This window comes from Cuculus canorus, chromosome 1, assembly GCF_017976375.1.
Source record: "Cuculus canorus isolate bCucCan1 chromosome 1, bCucCan1.pri, whole genome shotgun sequence".
In the NCBI taxonomy this organism is placed as follows: domain Eukaryota; kingdom Metazoa; phylum Chordata; class Aves; order Cuculiformes; family Cuculidae; genus Cuculus; species Cuculus canorus.
The window spans coordinates 118,897,309-118,916,053 of NC_071401.1; the positions used below are offsets into that span (position 1 = coordinate 118,897,309).

General features: G+C 42.0%; 1 protein-coding gene and 1 long non-coding RNA gene across 2 annotated transcripts in view; one reads left to right on the forward strand and one right to left on the reverse strand.

Moving 5' to 3' along the window:
• Nucleotides 1–395, reverse strand: part of DPT (dermatopontin) — a 32,235-nt gene extending 31,840 nt beyond the window's left edge. The window contains exon 1 of the mRNA XM_009556962.2: nt 64–395. Coding sequence (XP_009555257.1) covers nt 64–362 — 299 coding nt within the window. The 5' untranslated portion in view covers nt 363–395. The remainder of the gene's footprint in view (nt 1–63) is intronic.
• LOC128854619 (uncharacterized) overlaps nt 1–18,745 on the forward strand; it is a 236,304-nt gene that overhangs the window by 168,136 nt on the left and 49,423 nt on the right. The window lies entirely within an intron of this gene.

Genomic DNA, 18,745 nt, shown 5'->3' on the forward strand with positions numbered 1-18,745 from the left:
GCACCCATATTTCACAGGAGGTGTCAGGGCTGTGCCCTTCAGGGATGGTTGGGGATATCCTACCATTCTGTTCCTGCCCTGTTGATCTCTTCCCACCAGCACTCTGTTGGCTCACCGAGGCTCTGGGCTGCTGGCATGCAGGCATAGTTCCACAGTCTGTCGGAGCCTTCCTTCTTGCTGAAAACACTCCTGACGGCCACAATCACCTGCCCATGTGGGCACTGGAAGTTGAAACCTTGCCGGTACACATTGACCCATTCGTCATTATCTCCGTAGTTATAGGGACCGTAGTAATAGTCACCATACTGGCCCCATGCCACCGTCACCAGAGGCAGGAATACACAGAGAAGGATGAGGTCCATCCTGAGGATGTTCTTGGCTTAGAAATGCCCCACTGGTTTGTTGGGCTGGCTCTTTTATATCGCCTCTAACATTTGGCTTCCAGATGTTGTGCTTCCAGATCCAAGTGCAATGTGTCATTGCTTAGCAAAACATTCTGTGATTTACAGACATGTCCAATTACTTTTAAGGTGGAATTCTGTATGCACAGTAAATCTGCAGCCCATAGGAGTGGGGTCTTACCACCACCACAAACCATCTGCCATCCCTTGCTGCAGAGCTGCTGTATATAGAAAGATACACATTGTAGTACAACTGTCACAGACATTGCACTTTTATCCTCAAGACAGCAGTTAAAGTTTGAAAACTACTTTATTTGAAATTAAAGCTCTATTTGAAGTCGCCATTTTCCATTATTAGTAACATGTAACAAAATGCAATCATGTGTGTATCTTCCCACCTTCTTTTCCCTAAATATGTGTGACAAGATTCTGCCAGTTCCTAGAAAGCAGGGAATTGGACAAGACAGGGAAATTCACTCCTCCTGTAGTAAAAAATCCTTCAGATATTTTGGGCTGTCTTGGTTGGAGGGGAGGTGAGCCCAAATCACTGACGCTGGCTTGGCATGGAAGCAGCCCACCCTGTGAAGAAGAGCATTGGCTTCTTCCATGCAGAACTCATTTTGCTATGACTGTATGTGAGAACTGTAGAACTGTGAGTGCAGCAGGTATTTTAATGTGAGGGTAAAGCACACAAGCAAGTTACAATGAAATAATCTTCATGCGTCATGATAACCTACTGAAACTTTTAATCAAGGCCCTTTAAGCTATCTTGCATTTGTCATGGGCTAGAAACATGAGCGACTGCTGAAGAACTGTAGTGCTGCAAATCCAAAACCTTATGGCTTGCATTTGAATTGTGTTTATATGCTCCATCCTCGGATAATTTCTTTATAAGACAACCACCCTATTCAGGAAAGCATGGAATAGTGTGCTTTACTTACCTTTATACTTTACCTATAGAAAACTGTGGGACTTGAGCATGTGTTAACAAGATGGTCCGAGTCAATCGAACATGGTCTACATATACATATATCACCCATTCAGTGTCACTAGTGAAATGTATAGCCCTTGCAGTGGCTCCAGATTCAGATCCTGTCTCTTCCAGCAAAATCACTGCAAGGATCCAGATGCTTTTTCTTGCTGCAAGTTTCTCCTCTGCTCTTTTCATTACCCCTCTTCCCTATTTGGGCCATGCACGCACACAAAAAAATGGGCATAAGCCTTTATTCCATTGCTGATATTATCAGAAAGAACATCTGTGATGGGAAACAGTGGAATTGCTCTTCTTTAGGTATCTCCAAACCCATTGTGCCTGGTTATTGCTTTGCACTAGCGTAAGCATCCCAGGAGCTAGATGTCTTTACTCACCAGCTTTAGATCTCAAAAGCTGCCTTTAGCCTTATCAATCAGGTGATTTCGTGCCTTTAGCTAATGAGTTTCTTTTTGTAGGAGAGCCTTGTTTGACAAAACTGTTAAGTGGGGGTCGAGCTCTTTGCAGGAGCATAGTGCAGCAATATCTCAGTTGTCCACACTCACAGCCAGTGCAGATCCACATGAACCTGGAAGCTGAGAGCTGCTGATCTAACTCAGTGCTTTGTGTCTAGCTGTAGCAGCCCCAGGTGCATGGGGAAGAGGGCTATGGAGACAGCACAGAATGGACCCGACCTTGAAACTGCCCTCCTCTGGATCTCAGGTAACAGTAGGGGACACAGATAGCCAAAGTATATAGAGAGAAGAAATTTAGGATTAGAACACCCGTAGTTATCTGATGGGCACCAGAGTGCAGGCTTGAACTGTACAATATCACATAAGTTTTTCAGCTGACTCAGTAGTGTACGTTTTTTCCCTTTTATTCCCTTAGACATGTAGTCAACATCTGGGAGCACTGCACACTGCTGTATATGCCCGAGAGGCATTCTGGAAGACATTTTAGCAGGAAGCACCAAATTATCATATATATAATCCTCACCTCACATAACCCTTGTTAAGCACCATTTTCTGGAAGGAAGTCCTCGCATAACCCACACAAAACCAGAAGCAAGAGGGGAAGAGGAGGGCTTTACGGATTGTAGGTACAGCCTTCTTTTGCCTATCTTTGACATGTATGTGAAGCTTCGAGGTTTCTTTTGACTTTTCTTACATAGAGTCTACCCTGCCTGATCCCAGTTAGTGGATAGGGTGGCACTTCCATGCTGCACTACGATCCAGAAGTGGTTTGGCTGTGAGAAAAAAGCTGTGCAGGGAAGATAGTGGATGCAAGAGATGTGAAACTACAACTCCGTTTAGCAGTCATGGCAACATAGACAAGTCCTGACCAGGAACTGGCTGAAAAATCTGCAGTTCTGTGTTTCTGGATCCAGTGCTTTCTGGGTAGCTCTAGTACTAAATTTCATGCTTCATTCTGATGCTGAATAAAACCAGAAGAGAACAGAATTTCTTATAGGAGGGACGTGATGGTTTTTAGTCACCTTGGGGAAGGGTGGTATTTGTGAGTGGGAGAACCTGTGATCTGAAAATTCCTATGGGGGTTAAAAAAATGAATAGTGTATATACATGAAATTTGTTTCTGAGTAATGCTTATTCAGCTCTGCAGTTCACAGCTGCTTGGTTCATGGAGCAAAGCTGAGGCTACACGGAACTTGTTTCACTAACATTTCACACTATTGCTCCAACCCCAGTAATTCCACTGATGTTGCCAGTGTTGAGAGTTGAAATTTTACCTGTGTTTCCATTGACTCACTGGGACATTAACCACTATGCCTTATTGTGTTCTGGCCAGTGAATCAACTATAGTGGTTCAAAAACCAGTGGCTAGAAGAGCTACAAACTAGTCTGCAGCTTGGTGACTTTGATTGGCTTCAGCTGGAGTTTACACTAGGAGAAAACTCAATGATATTTAAAAATCAGCCCCTCTCTGAAATTACTTTTTAATTTGACTTGAGAAACATCAGCTACATGCCTTGAGCATCCAATCTTTGAAAAGCAGAAAATGTCAATGAAGTAACAGATATGAGGTGCTAGGGCCAACATTTCATTATCAGTTTCTTGCTGTGGAATCTATTCTATTGGCTGGTAATTTTACTCCCTATCAGTTCTTAGAAAGGCTTCATTTAATCCATACAAACAAGTATTTAGTTTCTGTCTTTCCCAATGAGAACAGCTGAAAGTGATTATTCTAGATTTCCCTTCTACTCTGCCTAACTTTGAAGTTAGTTCTGCTTTGAGCACAGTTTGGACTAGAGGCCATAAAGAGAGATGTCCCTTCCACCCTGAACTATGCTGTGTTGCTCTCCTGCTGCAGATACCAGATGTAGCATTACTTGGCGCTGCAGCTATTATTAGTGCTTTGGAGCCATTAGGAGAAATGCTGCAGTATTCTCTTACTATGCCTTATTACAGTCATGAAATGCAGAGACATTGCAGTGCTTTGAACAAAAAACACAGGCACAGTAGTACTATCCAAACGAATAACCATAGCCAGCTCAATGTTTCTTTATTTTAGCACCCAAGCTCTGTAGTAAAATATGTGAAAGCCTTATTTTTTACCTGGTAAACACAGGGATGCTAAAGCTGTGATGAGAATAGGAAGGGTTCAGACTAAGCCAATGGCAGGTACAATTAGACCTGTGTCAACAAAACTGTGTTGCAAGAAAGTAGTGTAATGTGTTTTTATTGGAGTAGCCATGCTGCTGAAGTTCCTGCGTCTGCAAAGGTCTGACTCAAGGACAACCAGTTTTTTTCTTTACTATGAGGGAAAAGGTGTTATTTCACAGTACTTAATACTTCAGGTGCTTAAGAGTGATTCCATTCTGTATTACTCAGGACTATAGGCAGAAGTGAAGCTTTGCATTTTGTGCTGGTGGAGGAGGCTGAGTGTGTATCCCTTGTGTGAGCCGTGAAGCCCTCTGTACACAAAACGGGTATGGCAGTAGCAGTGACAGTAGCAGCAGCAATATAAGCCTCCTTCCAAGCTAATGCAACTGCATCATGGCATTTCACAGTGAGAAGAAAGTGGTTTTCATGTCAGCTGATTGCATCAGGGAGGTCGCACAGCTTGAACACATTTTCCATTTTTTATTACACACTGTCTCAGAGCAATGCTGGCAGTTCTGATAAAGCACCGTGTCTTGGATGAGTCAGGGAGGCTGCAGGATCTGGGAGCTGTAGACTGAATTCAGTTGCTGATTATTTTTCCATGCCGTATTTGTAGCATGGCTTTTTTTCTTTTAATAATCTTCCTGCATTGTCAGTTTTTATAAATGTGAGAATTTGGGGTGCCTTTAGCTCAAATTTATTACCTTCATTCAGAGTAATGTATATTTTGAAGTTGGAGTTCATTTGTCAAGGCTTCCTACTTGATATTTTTTCTAGCACCTTCCAATTGGTGTTCTTATGGTACTTGATTAAATTTGATCACCTTGAAGAATAGGAAAGGTTGAAAGCCATGGTAGGTCAGGGTACCTCAGGGCTAGAAACAGATTTTGAACTTCAGCATCTAGACAGTCAGCATCAGATGGCACCCCTGGGAAAGGACGCCTTTTCCCAATCCCTCCTTCCTGTCTCTTTCCTACAGAGACACTGCTTCAGCTTCTACTTTGCACAGTAATTTCTTTGTCAAATGGAAGCTACTATTTAAGAACCTGTGATATTGGAGGACATTGCAGAGTTGGTTTTAGTTCGGAAGTAACTGTAGAAAATTCTGATACGATACCACCTGGAATATTGCTGTGGAGAAAAAAAGCACTAGCTGCAGTGCTACTTTTCTAAGTTTATTATAAGCTTTTGGATTGCTTTTTTAACAATTTCCTGCCTGCCTTTGTAGTATTACATCATGAGTTCAGTTATAGAAGCAAACAGGAAATGCAAAACTTAAGTCATAGAAGCTGTGAGGAAAGGGTAAGGAGGCTGCACTGAAACATTAGTAAAGAAATAAGTGAAATAGTTTTTCCTTATCTGTGAAGCTGGCTAGATGCCATGATAAATATTTTCTGTTTGCAACTCTGAAACCTAGTATTTTGAAAATATAGTAAAAGTAATAGGTGAAGAACTGTTTCATAAATATATCAAGATTCCTAGAACAAATTACCCCTCAAAAACTGAGTACAAAAGTGACAGTCACAAACCTTTGTGACAAACCTTTCCATGCTCATACAAGGCGTTGAGCAGGTAAAAGTTGATGGGAGGAGAAGAACAAAATTGTGTGAGGCAAGACATCCTCATCAACTCCTAGAATGCCTACACAGAATATTCTGCTGTTAAATAACCCAGAAACCAATTGACATCATTTCTGACTTCCACAGATCTCTCCCCAGAATGATTTCAAATAGATTTACTAGTAGATAGTTAACCAGTTCTGATACAGCCATTCCTCAAATCTGAACATGAGGAATTGTGTCACTTGACTACTGCAGACATATAGTAAGAAGTCATGCACGGCTTTTGAACAGAAAATCACGCATTTTTTGTTCAGGTCCACCAGTACTGAAGGAGTTAGATGATTCCTGCTCTTTCACATCCTGCATGGTTTAATCATGATAATACAGCCTTTTGTCAGAGAAATGATATAACTGTTCCTCCCTACTCTGCACATCAGGCTGTAAAAGTTGCCCTATTCAAATAACTCTTACCATTTGTGCTAATAAATTCATTCCCTAAAGTTGTTGCAAATTACAGAGCTGTAGCAATTACAGTGACTCTTCTAAGATCATTACAATGAGGAAAAGCCAATTTGATGAATGTTTGCAATTACAGTTTCAAATGTCAGGACAGGGCATGGTATTTTTCCAATTACATGTCACTGCTAAAAGCTTGGTGGTTTTTCCTACTACTATTTGCCAAAAAGATATTTTCTTATTGCTATAGCTGTTGTGTTATTACTATTTCTTTTAGCATGTATGCTAAAAATCTGTAACGGGTCTCTAACTACAGTCCTATACTAAGCCTAAACAGGAAGGTTGTAATATTTGAAGGTGAAGCTGTCAAAATGAAAGGAAAAAGTCTTCAGGCTACTGGAAATTCAGGTAGCATTGATTCAGGAGAGAGCCAGGTGCTTCAGGCTGAGTCAGTGCTGAGCCTCCTCACAGATCTAGCAGGCAGCATTCTACCACAACGTTTTTATACATGAGGTGAGTAACTGAATTCACCTTTTCATGGAGGATCTCCTCATCTTTTTTTTTTTTTTTTATTTTTAATATAACAGCTTTATATTTAGTTCTCAGGCTAAATTCAAACTTGGCTGTATCTGTGCTGGTTAGAAGTTGGTGGTTCCTGTGCAATATAGCCAGAGACCTTTCTTGGAAGAGCAGTCATCAGAGGCAGAAATGTTCTAAAACTTTATCTGACTCCTTCAGAAAGAGATTTTTTCTCCTGTGCTCTTGTTGGACATTTGATTGAAATTGGTACTAAGCCTATTGCATAAGTTTTGAATAAATCTATGAAAAACTACCTTCTCCCTCTCTTGTTTTGTCTTAAGTTTGGCTTCAAATTGTGTAGATACAGTTGATTCTTGAAGCACTGAAAAAGTCTGTTGTGATAAAATAAGTAAGAAAGATGTTAAATTCTAATGTAGAAGTTAGAAAAAACAGTATTTTGGAGATATTAAAATCTGAGAAGAGGTACAAAGGAGGCTCAAGTCCTATTTTGTTGATTCTGAAATTCTCACACAAAGCTTGTTTTCACGTATGGCTCAGTTACCTTTTCTTTCAGTTTAATCTGTGGAAAGCCTTTTACAGCCAGCTGTAGCATTTGCAAAATCCACGGACTACTTACTGACCCGGGGCTTGATATGGGCCACCCTTTTCCAGGAGTGTGACTGTAGCCCTCCAACTGAACAGTATTAAGAGATTGGTCAGCTGTGATCCTTGTCACGGAAACAAAACATTGTGATGGTGAGCAGGTTTCTCCTTCATAGGATTTTTGGTGTCATTAGGAAGTTCTCACACGGCTTTCTCTAGAACAGATTGTGACCTACAGATCACAACATTGCTGTGAAATGCTGGAGGGGAAAATCTGAACTAATCACTCATAATAACCCTGCACAGACCCATGGGGTAAGTCTGAGGTCAGGGCTGAATTGATCTTTGATGTGAGAACGGCACTAGCTATAATTCACTTGCTGGTCATGGGAATGGGACTGAGCCAAAACCAGTTTTCCCTGAGCTAGATACAGGGGAGAAGGGATGAGAATGTGACTCGGGAGTGTCTCACTTTTACATGCAAAGGACTCCATCTCTGCATGATCATTCAGTACAAAGCAAATAATGAGCGGGAACACTCAGGGCTTGTGGTGTTTTACACCATTTTTTTGCTTTCTTTGTGCAGGCTTCTTGGTGCCCAAATAAAATCTTAAGGGTTCAGAATGATCTTGCTTTTTAATAGCCTCTAAATCTGGGTGCTATCTGGCAGCTCATGTGATGTGGGAAATGAAAAGACATGCTTAGTTGGTCCCTTTTGGCCATATGGTTTGTGAATTTGGATAGCTGGAGTGACAGCATAGCCATTGAAACCCAGCTCCCGGCTCAGCTCTTGGAGCCCTCTGTCCATTTGCATTCTAGTCACAAGAATGATTTCTCTTTTCTGTATTTTTTTTTTTTTTTTGCTTTTGTGGTGCTGCAGATGGTGGGGGAAATGGAGGAGAGAGGAAGAGAAAATTTGTTGTAGGGGCTTCTGCATCCTGTTGCTACTATTCATTACGATCTGGCCTTCTGGATTTTCATTCCTGCTTGGCCATCCACCGCTCCTCATGTGACTGTCACCTCACATTATTTTAATTAGCAACTGCCGGCCCCAGATATTTGACGGTGGAAGTGAAAAAGTCTGGGAAGCTCTCTGCCAATTTAAAATTAACCCTGTCACTGCACAACAGATTGTCCTGCTCCAGAAGTAGCTCCTTGGCATTCACACTGAGACAATCTTATGCTCCGGCTGTTATAATCTACCTCCCTTGCCTCACGCTGTTCTTGTGTCCTCCCAACTCCCAGGGTTGCTTCGCCCTCCTGCCTTTCCACATGCCACGCCTCTTTTCTGGCTATGAGAAGTGAATCTACTAATGAGAGCATTCAAGGCAACAGTCCCAGAATCCGTGTGGGTGGATGATAAATGTGACTTTCTGTGGCTGTGTCAAATGAGGTCCGTCTGCTCAACCTCAAAAAGATCCTCCTCTTATGTGCTCATCTCACTTCTCCTTCTTCTGTGCCTGGGACTTCTCCTCTCCCTTTGTGAGCATTGCAGAGTACCAAACCACATGGGTCTCTAAACATTTGTGTGGCCATTGGTTCACGCTGCCGTCTAAGACTCACTGTCTTTGCTGCTGTGGATGCCTCAGCCAGGTAGATGAAAGCTAGGTCAGATCTTCCTCCTCATGTCATGAGTTCCTTGCCATAAATCCCATAAAAGCATTACAGGTTTTCTCCAAGTGTGACTGGCACGTGCTGTTGTCAATGCCCTTATTACATGGAATTTACAAATCTCACTTCATTATCTTGTAAGTGGGGGGTTGTGGAAGTCATCCTTGTTGCTACTCTATTTGGCTAATTAGGAACAGCTCCTGCTCACCTGCTGTGCAGAGGTGGCAGCGTAGTGACGGCTCAAAAGAAGTTTGCCTGACCCTGGGAAATATTGGGGTTTCAAACAAAGAATGGGAATATGCAGAGTGCAACAATATCTGACATCCAATCTCTGCAGCCATTGTATCTGTTCAAACAAAAGGAGCACAGTCAGATAACAAGATCCTGGTGGACCTGCAATTCAACTGGACGATGAACTATTTCAGTGTACGTGACAGGCAGGTTTGACACAGCCCTGGCTCAGATACCATTCTGACGGAGTCTGCATAAAACCAAAAATATATTTGCTTGACCTATTCTGCACCCTCCTGAATAGGTACAGTGTTTTTTATTTCCAAGTTTCACTGGTAGCCTTAGACCTTTAAGATAAGGCCATGCCCTTTTTTTTTGGTAGTGTCACACTGTCATAACTGACCATGATGTGCTTCTCCTCCACCAACGCGCTTGTTGTTGCAAGCAGTTACAAGGATCACTATTGCTACGAATTGCCTCTTTCTTGGTTCAGCTTCTCTGTGGGGCTGAGGCAGATCAGCATCTGCTTATCACCACAAGCAGAGTAACTGAGAGCCCCTGAAACATGATGTCAGTATCTGGTCTTTAAATGCTTGAGCCATGAAGTTCCTGAACCTCCTTTCAAGCTTTCAATCATGCGAATATACCATTGCACCACAGAGGTTATCATGCCTTACGGTCATCCATCTGGCAGGACATTGTTGTAAGAGCACTCACATTTTGTCGGTGTGCCTGGCACCATGCTAGATCCTAGCAGTAGCTGTACTCACCAAGGAGCAGGAAAATGCCTATGTAGCTATTATGGTGTTTAGCTTTTCTAATCTCATCAAATTCTGATGGCTTGTCAACTACATCCATAGAATAATGCATCCTTTCCTTTTCTTTGTCCAATGCTCTAGGTTATTTTATCGCATTGAGAACTCCAACAGCTTTATTAGGGCAACAGACTCCCCATATTTCTTCCCTCCTTTAGCATATTTACAACCACTGCTCATTGTCAGATAACACTGTGGGTCTATGGAAAAGAAGCCTTTAGAGTGCATAACTTTGGTGCTATGATTTGCTTTATATGGAAAAATGAGGAGAAAACAGTTGCCAGTGAATGTAAAGGCAGATATAGAAAGAATGAATAAGAATCAGCAGAACTCTAAAAACTCTCTACAAACAAAGTTAAATGTTTGGGATTTTCATAAGGCATTAGAAAGCAGGGATGACAGGCAGTAGTGGAATACTTTGGGCTTGTATTTTGTGACTGCCTTCAAGTGAATATGACATGATTAAGAGAAATTTCTGCTCATTACTGAAATGCCTGGCTGAATTTTGTGTCCACACAGCACAATGCAAAATGTCAGCACCTATTGGTTCTGGAGTTCATGATTTGAGCTAAGTGTGTGTGGATAAGTCTTTCACTACTAGTTTAAGCTGCCTCTCTAGCCATACCCACTAATGCTTTCTGGTGAAGCATGGAAAATAGAAGGCTATGTCTTCAATAGTCATCAAATACTTGGCACCAGTTGAAGGAAATAAGGGCCGGAAGTCACATTTCTAGTAACGATGGGCAGCAATGCTTCACCTTCCTCATGCAGCAAAACGTACAGCATAGTTCAGTTTGGAAAGCAGCTCTTGAGGTTTCTGGGCCTCTTGTTCAAATCAGAGTTGACTGAAGATCAAGGTTGCTCATAGTTTTATCTAGTCTTAAAAATCTCCAAGGATTGAGGTTTCATTTTTCCACCCACAAACAGAAAGCGTAAGTTACAGTGCGTCAATGTAATGTCTTTGTGACCAGAGGAACTTGGTAACAGAATCGAAGCAGCTGTTATTGTGCTACTTGAGTACTCCTGTGCTCTGAGCTGTCTTTGTCACTATGCCTTTCAAAGTGTTATATTGAAAACACTATGTTTTTTCATTTTAGGAGTCATGTCCTGCCTCTGTGACCTTAGAATATTTAGCAGCATGGATGTAGATGCATGCCACACGTGCAGTGAAAGTCAAAGACTTTCTCAGCCTGTATTAGGCACATTTGCCAGCTCCCACCTAGTTATTTTTATGAAGGATACAAACCCCAGCAGCTAAAAAGAGTACATCAATGTTCCTTTATGTCAGCAATGGGTTAGTCCAACTGCCTGGGGAATTATATCACTGTTCCTAGCCCAGCAGTGCTGCAACTCTCCAGATGCCCTGGCAACCTTGCGCCAAATAAAAGAACTGTGCTAATTGCTTGAAACCCCTTTTATACCATCCTTCCAACAATAATTTTATATATTCAAACCTAAGCGTCAGAATATCAGCAGTTCAGCAGGAGGTGTTGGTTTAGTTGGTTTAGTCCTGAGTTAATAAATCCTGACATGCTGCATTTAGTCACAGCTCAATCTGCCTCTGACACTGGACTGTTCTGTATCCTTTAGCAAATTACTTTGCCTCTTCACGTTCCTGTTCGGCCTTCTGCTCATTTTCAGTCTTTCTGACCTGATATTGTAGGCTCAGTTGTTAAGTTACTATCTCTTACTATGGATTTGACAATCTCTGTCTTGCCATCTCAGGCAAATGTCCATATTCCCCAGCTATCAATTATTTTTTTCCTTTATTCTTGCTCTCTGTCTTTTTGCACGAAAGTTCACAAGAGTCTCTATTTTGTCCCATTGTGGAAGAAGATGGGGAAAAAAATTTCCAACTATTCAGCAGAAAAAAAAAATATGTTTCTTAGCAGTTGTAACAACTCGTCTGAGCCTGTCCCTCTAGATATGTTTTCCTGACATTAAATGAATTTGACATTCACAGCTGCTTTTATTTCTTCCAAGAGCCTTGTCTCTTTTTCCCCCACTTAAATTGCTGTTGTACTCTGAAAATAGTTAATATCGGCACCATGGGTGCTCCATATTTTTTATGTCAAATTTACTCAGAACACAAACATGCAGATTGACAGCGAGGAACTCCCTGGATTTGGTGACCTTTGGCTCATGGCGGAAAAGGCCTTTGCTGACTCATAACCCTGCAAAACTGGATTTCAGAGTCTGCCTGAACTGTGCAGAAGTGATGGAGGGTGATGAAGGAGAGCATGATGCACAGTGTGGAGAATAGGCTGTGCAAGAAAAGCAGAGACAGCAGGCTGCTCTCCCTTGTCCCACTCTCGCTGCTATGGAGGATTTATGACGTTACAACAGGCTTTGCTGTGAGTTGAATACGAATAGCATTTCTCCCAGACTGTAGTACAATCAGCAGGTTTTGCTGCATTGGCTTCATTGCTTTGCTTCAGCGCTCCAGTGAGCTGACTGGCAAAATCCAAAGCTGCAGGCTAAGATCCCTGCAGCACTGCAGACAAAATAATGTCTGAGCTGTAGGAATAAGAAAATAATATGTTTTGTAAGTGCCCTTCACTTTGGCAGAGTTTCCCTGGGGAATGCTGGAAAACCTGGAGAGGGTGTTGCTGAAAATTTCTTCTTCGCTGTTGTCCACTGCAGAGAAAATAATTTGCATATAGTTACAGCTCCAGAAATTGTATGATACAGTCTCTGCACTCCATGGCAGAGTTGCTGGCTGCCTTCATACACAATGGACAGATCCAGATTCCCATAAACATGAGGGTGGGATAATAGGATCACTTATCATTTCATGAAAATGAAACTCAATTAGAAAAAGCAATTTCACTGCAGCATGTACATCTCTCAGGAGCTCACTCTATCCATTGTTGTCTTTTGCTTACAGTCTAAATACAAGACTCTTGAGTAAGGATCATTAGGTGCTCATGGTGCTGGTCACAATGGGATCCTGATCTTCCTTCATCAGTCACTATCATCATCGCATCAGCATTTACTAGTTTACACTGTCTGTTCTTTCAGTAGGAAGCTCTTCTGGGAACTATAGTGGTAACAAAGATAGAGCACTGCTTTTCTGAGCCATGCCTCCTTTTAGGAATATAAATGGCTTAGCTCTTTATGGCACCCAAAATGACATTTTTCCATAGATACTACTGATTATTTTCTGAGTTGGATTTTCTCTTTTTTTTGCCTGATGTTTTTTTTACACTGTAATATTATATAGATTTCTATCACTTTAAAGATCTTGATGCATTTATGTCTATGAGATACAGAAATGTTATATCCATCTTACAGAAGGGGGAAACTGAGGAAAAGTATGGTAAAGTTTACTTGTCATCAAGGCCATGCACTAGGTTTATAGAAAAACTGGTAATGAAAAGTAACAGGTCACGATCATTTCTTTCCCTGTTTTCAGCCATTCCCTTCCGTTGTGCCTCATTTCCTTCCTGTCTTCTTTTCCTTCTACCATTTTGCCACTGTCTCACCCTCTTTTACAGCAGGTCTTATCCTAAAAGTGGGGTTTGTTTTCCAGATTTGTGAATGTGGATCTAATCCCCATCCACTCCTTTCATACATGCATATGCCATGCAGCACTCCCACACTGCCAGTTCTGCTTCTCTTTTACATGCTAACAGCTAGGAATTTCTATAGCAAACTCCCAGCTATTTCAGGGACCTTGGACGCTGGCAGTAATTCTCATATCTGCTGCTTTTTTTCTTGTGGCCCATTATAGCTCTGGCATTTAATTTTGTGTGATAGGCCATTAGTATTTTGCATTATAAATAGGCCATTCTGAAATGTTGTGGTGCCTGCAGTGTGTGTAGACCTGGAGAACAGTGTTCCCTGGGCCCTTCTGGACTTGATAGCTGTCATATGACTATGTGCAGTAGTATGTGAGGATGAGGGCCATCTTTTCCCAGCCTGTATTTCATATGAAGTTTCTAATTCAAATTTTCTTTCTATTATTCCCAAATTAAAAGAAAAAAACCCCAAACCTTCCTATATGAAATTTTCAGAATTTGCTCTGCAGTGCACCCTAAAAGACAATTATCTATGTATGATGCAGATAGATAAAGGGAAGTGTTTAGGGTTTGAGTGGGGTTTTGTGTTGATTTTTTTCCCTTCACAAAGAACAACATAACTTTCTGCACGTGGTTATTTCAAAACCTCTAGGAAATGTACTCTGTGAAGTAAGAATAGCCAGTTCAAAATTCTGATTCCTATTGATGTGGGCATAAATATGTATTTTAGGCACTGTGAAAATTACTTTTCTGGATGGATTTGTTACCTTGTTTTTAATACATTGAAACAAGGAGCAGCTGCTAAGGAGGAGAGGAGGCTCTTTGCCAATGTAAGGATACAAGAGAAGCTGTCTGCCAATTTCAATAAAAGAAAAACAATTCCCCCCTGCCTTCCACTCCTCTACTCTTTCCCAGTGCTTCTATTCCTTCACATTCACTTCTGGATAGAGGCAGGAATTCAGTCTCCAAAATGCATCACTTCTTGCTCCCTTCTCTAAGGCTGTCAACAGAGCAGAGTTACGTGTCATGATAGTGGTTTTGTGTTGTGGATAGCTCTTCTATATACACTGGGTTAATGAGCTCCATGCTATGCTCTTTTCCACAAGGCTAGAGGCTCTCACAGTCTTATTCTAAACACAAGATTACTCATCCATACATGTCTGTGCCGCTTCTTACTAGATGTTAGTTACGTTCTGCCTCACTCAGAGTTTCCCAAGCACTCTTCATTTGCAGAAGCAATCCTGTCTACTTTCTGCCTTGGACTGCTGCTAAATATGTACATGTGATATTGTGTTGAGGGGAAATTTGCACTAGATAAGCAACGAGAGTATACTTGAAATGGCCAATGTCAGCGATAATAACAATGATGAAGCTTGTCCCAGTTGCTTAAATTGATCATTCACATGTATTAAACTATAGTCTAATAGTGGGGAATTAATATGGAGACAGGAACTTCTCATCAGGTTGAAAATCCATGTACAGTTGGCAAAACAGCATCTAAAGTTGGCCTCTTGTTCCCCCTTAAAGTTTTAAGTGCACTTCAGCTTTTGAAACTAAACCACTCTGCTGGAGGACTGCCCGGTCTTGCTTTGGCTTGCCCCTTTCTCTGGATTCCTGCCACATAAGAGATGTTAGCTACTTTGGTTGTGTTTTAGAAACATGGAAAATTTGGCTCATGTAAGCTTATGTTAATGAATTGCTGGACTCTTCAGGCTGATGTTGTCTTTTGCATTCTGCATTTTGGGCTCAAGAAGGAAATTTGGATTTCCCTTTGTCTAAACCTCGCCCCTGTTGTTTGTTTGCAAAGAGAACACTTTTGCAGAGGTGGCAGGATTTGCCAAAAGTAGGAAGAGAAAGAGGCTTGCTGTGTAGATGTAACATTTTCCCTTCCTTACTGGAATTTTGCAGCAGGATCTTGTTTCACTGCTCTCCGGTGTCCTCTTTTGCTGTACTTTTAACTAATGTCTGTTAATGCTTAGTCACCTGTCAGCAATGCTTGAGCTGTCTCATGGCTTGGTGAGGTCCACTGACCATGCAACCCACAGCAGCCTTGTTTCTGTAACATCTATGTTTTCTGAGAGGAGCACTTCTTACTGAGCTTTTGAACAGCCAGCCACCACAACTCTTTTCTCATTGTAGGTAAAGATATCCTCCTGAGGTAACAGGTGTGCAAAAAGTTATTTGTTCAGTAAAATATCATTTATTATTTATATATCCCTCCCTATTCATATATCTCCCTCTTCATATATATATTTCCTTTCAAAACTGGGGACTGTCAGGGATTATCTGCAGTGCAGATACTAAAGTGGACCACTGATGTGAGGCCCTTGGGCATGTGGCAAATTTCTCTCCATACTACAAGGCATGGACTCCCCTATCCTTAAGGCTTACCTGCATAAGTATGGTTATGGTAAAGTGATACGTGTCTTCACTGTTTCACTTTTCCCCTTCTTTCTTTCTTTGTGTGCAATTTCCTGCCAAAGGTATGGCAATATCATCTTGGCATCACACTGGCTCCAGGGAGAGAAAGTTGGCTTAAGAGCTACAGATTTGGCTCACAAGACATTTCATTTTTCTTTTGGCTTCTGCATACTTCAAGTGCTTCAGCTATTTCTTGTGGCAAGGGCAGTGGCAAGCTTCTCAAATGGATGTTAAGATGTGAACACATGGAAGAGTGGTGAAGTGGCCATCCCCTATCCCATGCTGTGGCCCTAATTGTTCTGAAGAGTTACAAAGTATCAAATCCTGTTTGTAATTCCTCTTTTGATCCAGCCTATTTTCTACAAGAGGGGAGGGAAGGTGAACCGCTTAATTTGCATAGCTCTTGGAGGCAAAGATTTTCAGAAAAATTACGGCTTTGACATGGTGATTTTTTTATGCGTGTGGATGTCTTGCCAGTCCATGATCATCCCACAGAGATAGTTTTCCCTGAATGAGAAGGTAAGGTCTATGTGCAAGGAGTATATGAAGTACTTTTTGTTTCTAATGGATGAAATGCCCTTAAAATAAATCTGAGCCCACAGAAATCAAGAGCAAAGCTCCCAGTGACATCTGTGGGGGCAAATCATTACAAAATTTGACCATCTAGAAGTGACTTAAGTCTGGATGGGCCATATTTTTCTGAGCTGTTAATAGGCTGCTCTACAGAAGGATCTTAGTTTAGTTTGCTGTGAAAATACATTTTGCTTTAGAAATGATCTTCCTATGCTGTCTGGGTCAAGAATTGTTCATAACTGTGATGATTGTGGGAAGGCCCAAGCATGTAACCTCGAAATGGGTCAGCTGCAGTACTTCTGTAAGACTGACATCTGAGGATGAAGAAAGACAAACCATGGGCATGCGTGTTGATACGCTTCTGTGCATGTATGTATCAGTGAATCTATGGACAAGATACTGAAATCTGTGGCTAAGATGCTTGGCAGGCAACAGAGGTAGTTGGACTGATCCTGGGGGTGGGATGAAAGGCTAAAGGCAACTTCAGTCCTGAAAAGTGCCACCATGAGGATTGGACTGGATTGATACCATGCTGTTCCATTGACTTCTGTGCAATGGTGGTGGGTGGAGCCATGTTTAACCTAAGGGTTTGCTCTTTCTCCAGAGGAGTAAAGGGGCAAGAAAAGAAACACATATTAGCTAGCTTTGGAGCTGTGCTGTAGCTTTTGTTCAGTTGGGAGCCTCTGAACTGCGTTTCTCACTGCAGTACCACTGGTGGGTGTTTGTTACCTACAGTGCAGGGCTGTATGAGATTTGCTTGTGTGAGTGAGGGGAAACGGTTCACTTGGGGCCAGGCAAGGGAGCACCAACAGGAATCAGATGAAACCTTAAGCATAAGAAGGAAGTGGAACTAAAACTGCCAGTTCTTAGGAATTACATTGGTAGCGGTTAATGGGATGAAGATGAGTCGTATGGACAAAGGGCAATAATGGGACAGTTTCTACTTCAAAATCCCTGTAGCTGTTACACAGATCAAAGGAGAAATTTGGCATTCATTCATGAGAACGATAACACAGAGGCCTGCCTCTCCTCTTGATTATAGTGGTATGAATCAGGAGTGAATCTGTTGAAGTCAGTGCAGATGTCCCAGCAGTGAAACGGGAGATGAAGACACATAAAAACACCAGCCATAAAAGAAATAGCCCCAAAGACTTCAAGATATGCAGAAATGACTAGCACCAAAAGCAGTAAGAGTGCAGTTTCTTCCCACAGCACTATTCAGTCTATCTTAACCTTAGGGAGAATTACTGTGTGAGGTTTGCTCTGCCCCTGTATCAGTTTTGGCTCCTGTCTGCTCTGTGCCATCAGCCAGCAGGAGGACTGTTGTAAGGTGTGTGGCATCAGGATATCCAGCAAGGCACCCTGCTCTTGTCCCAGCACAGGCCAAAGGGTACCTATGGCAGTGGGAATAGCTCTGAAGGAGCTGTCAGGAGCAGGGACTGGTAAAGTCCTTTCCTTGCTAATCCTGAGGATGGGCAAGAACTCACAGAGATTTGGACTGTTTAGTCTCATTTTTTGCTGATGTTTCTCTCAGTGCCGGATAATTGACTGCTGAAGCTGAGGTTATTTCTAACCTCTTAGGCCAAATTTTACTTCCACTTTCTAGCTACTAGTCACTTTGGTGCTTTCTTTTCCTACTGTTGTGTGTGGCAAGGGAGGCTGGATGGTGCAACCCAGAGCAGAGCTACATGTTCACAGAGCACCCAGGAGGGAGTCCAGGACAAAAAACACAGCTGATTCTGCTTCCATGTGCAACATTATGCCCAATGCAAGGAGAAGGTTTGGGATCCTTATAGGATCTTTTTGATACACAAGACAAAGATGCTACCTTCTCTTCCCCTGAATATACTCTGTCACAGGCTGTCGCTTTGCCTGATTTCATGGAAGCCTAGAACTTGCTGGGAACCTGTGGCACAGATTAGCCTTCACTGGCCTGGTTCTCCACTGACTCTGGCCTCCTATCAACAGCTTCAGGGAGATTTGGGTGTAAGGTGTCTGCTTTTATTCTTCTGTCCGTAGGAAGAGTTTACGATGGGGCTTGAGGGACAGGCAAAGATATGAAATTCCTCCTCACTATCCATTTCCAGTCTCCATTTCCTCCTCTTACCGAATCTGAAGATGTCTATATTTCAGGTATATTTTTCCAGTTTTAATGGAGCACATCCGCTATTTTGGTTGTCTGCATTCATTTTGGAGAGTAATCTTAGAATTTTGTCATTCATTGTGGCCTTCTGTTCCCTCTAGTGGTGGCTGGGCTCCCTGTAAGCCATAGCTGTTTGGGGGTTTTATTTTAGGTTTGAGCCTAGTTTCAAGATCTATTTTACCCTCAGTCTGTGCTGTTTACCACAGAGTTTCACTAAGAGGGATAGGAGACATTTAATCCATGCTCTGATGTTTGAGTCCAGTCTTTCTGCAGGCCTGAACTTCACATAACCCGA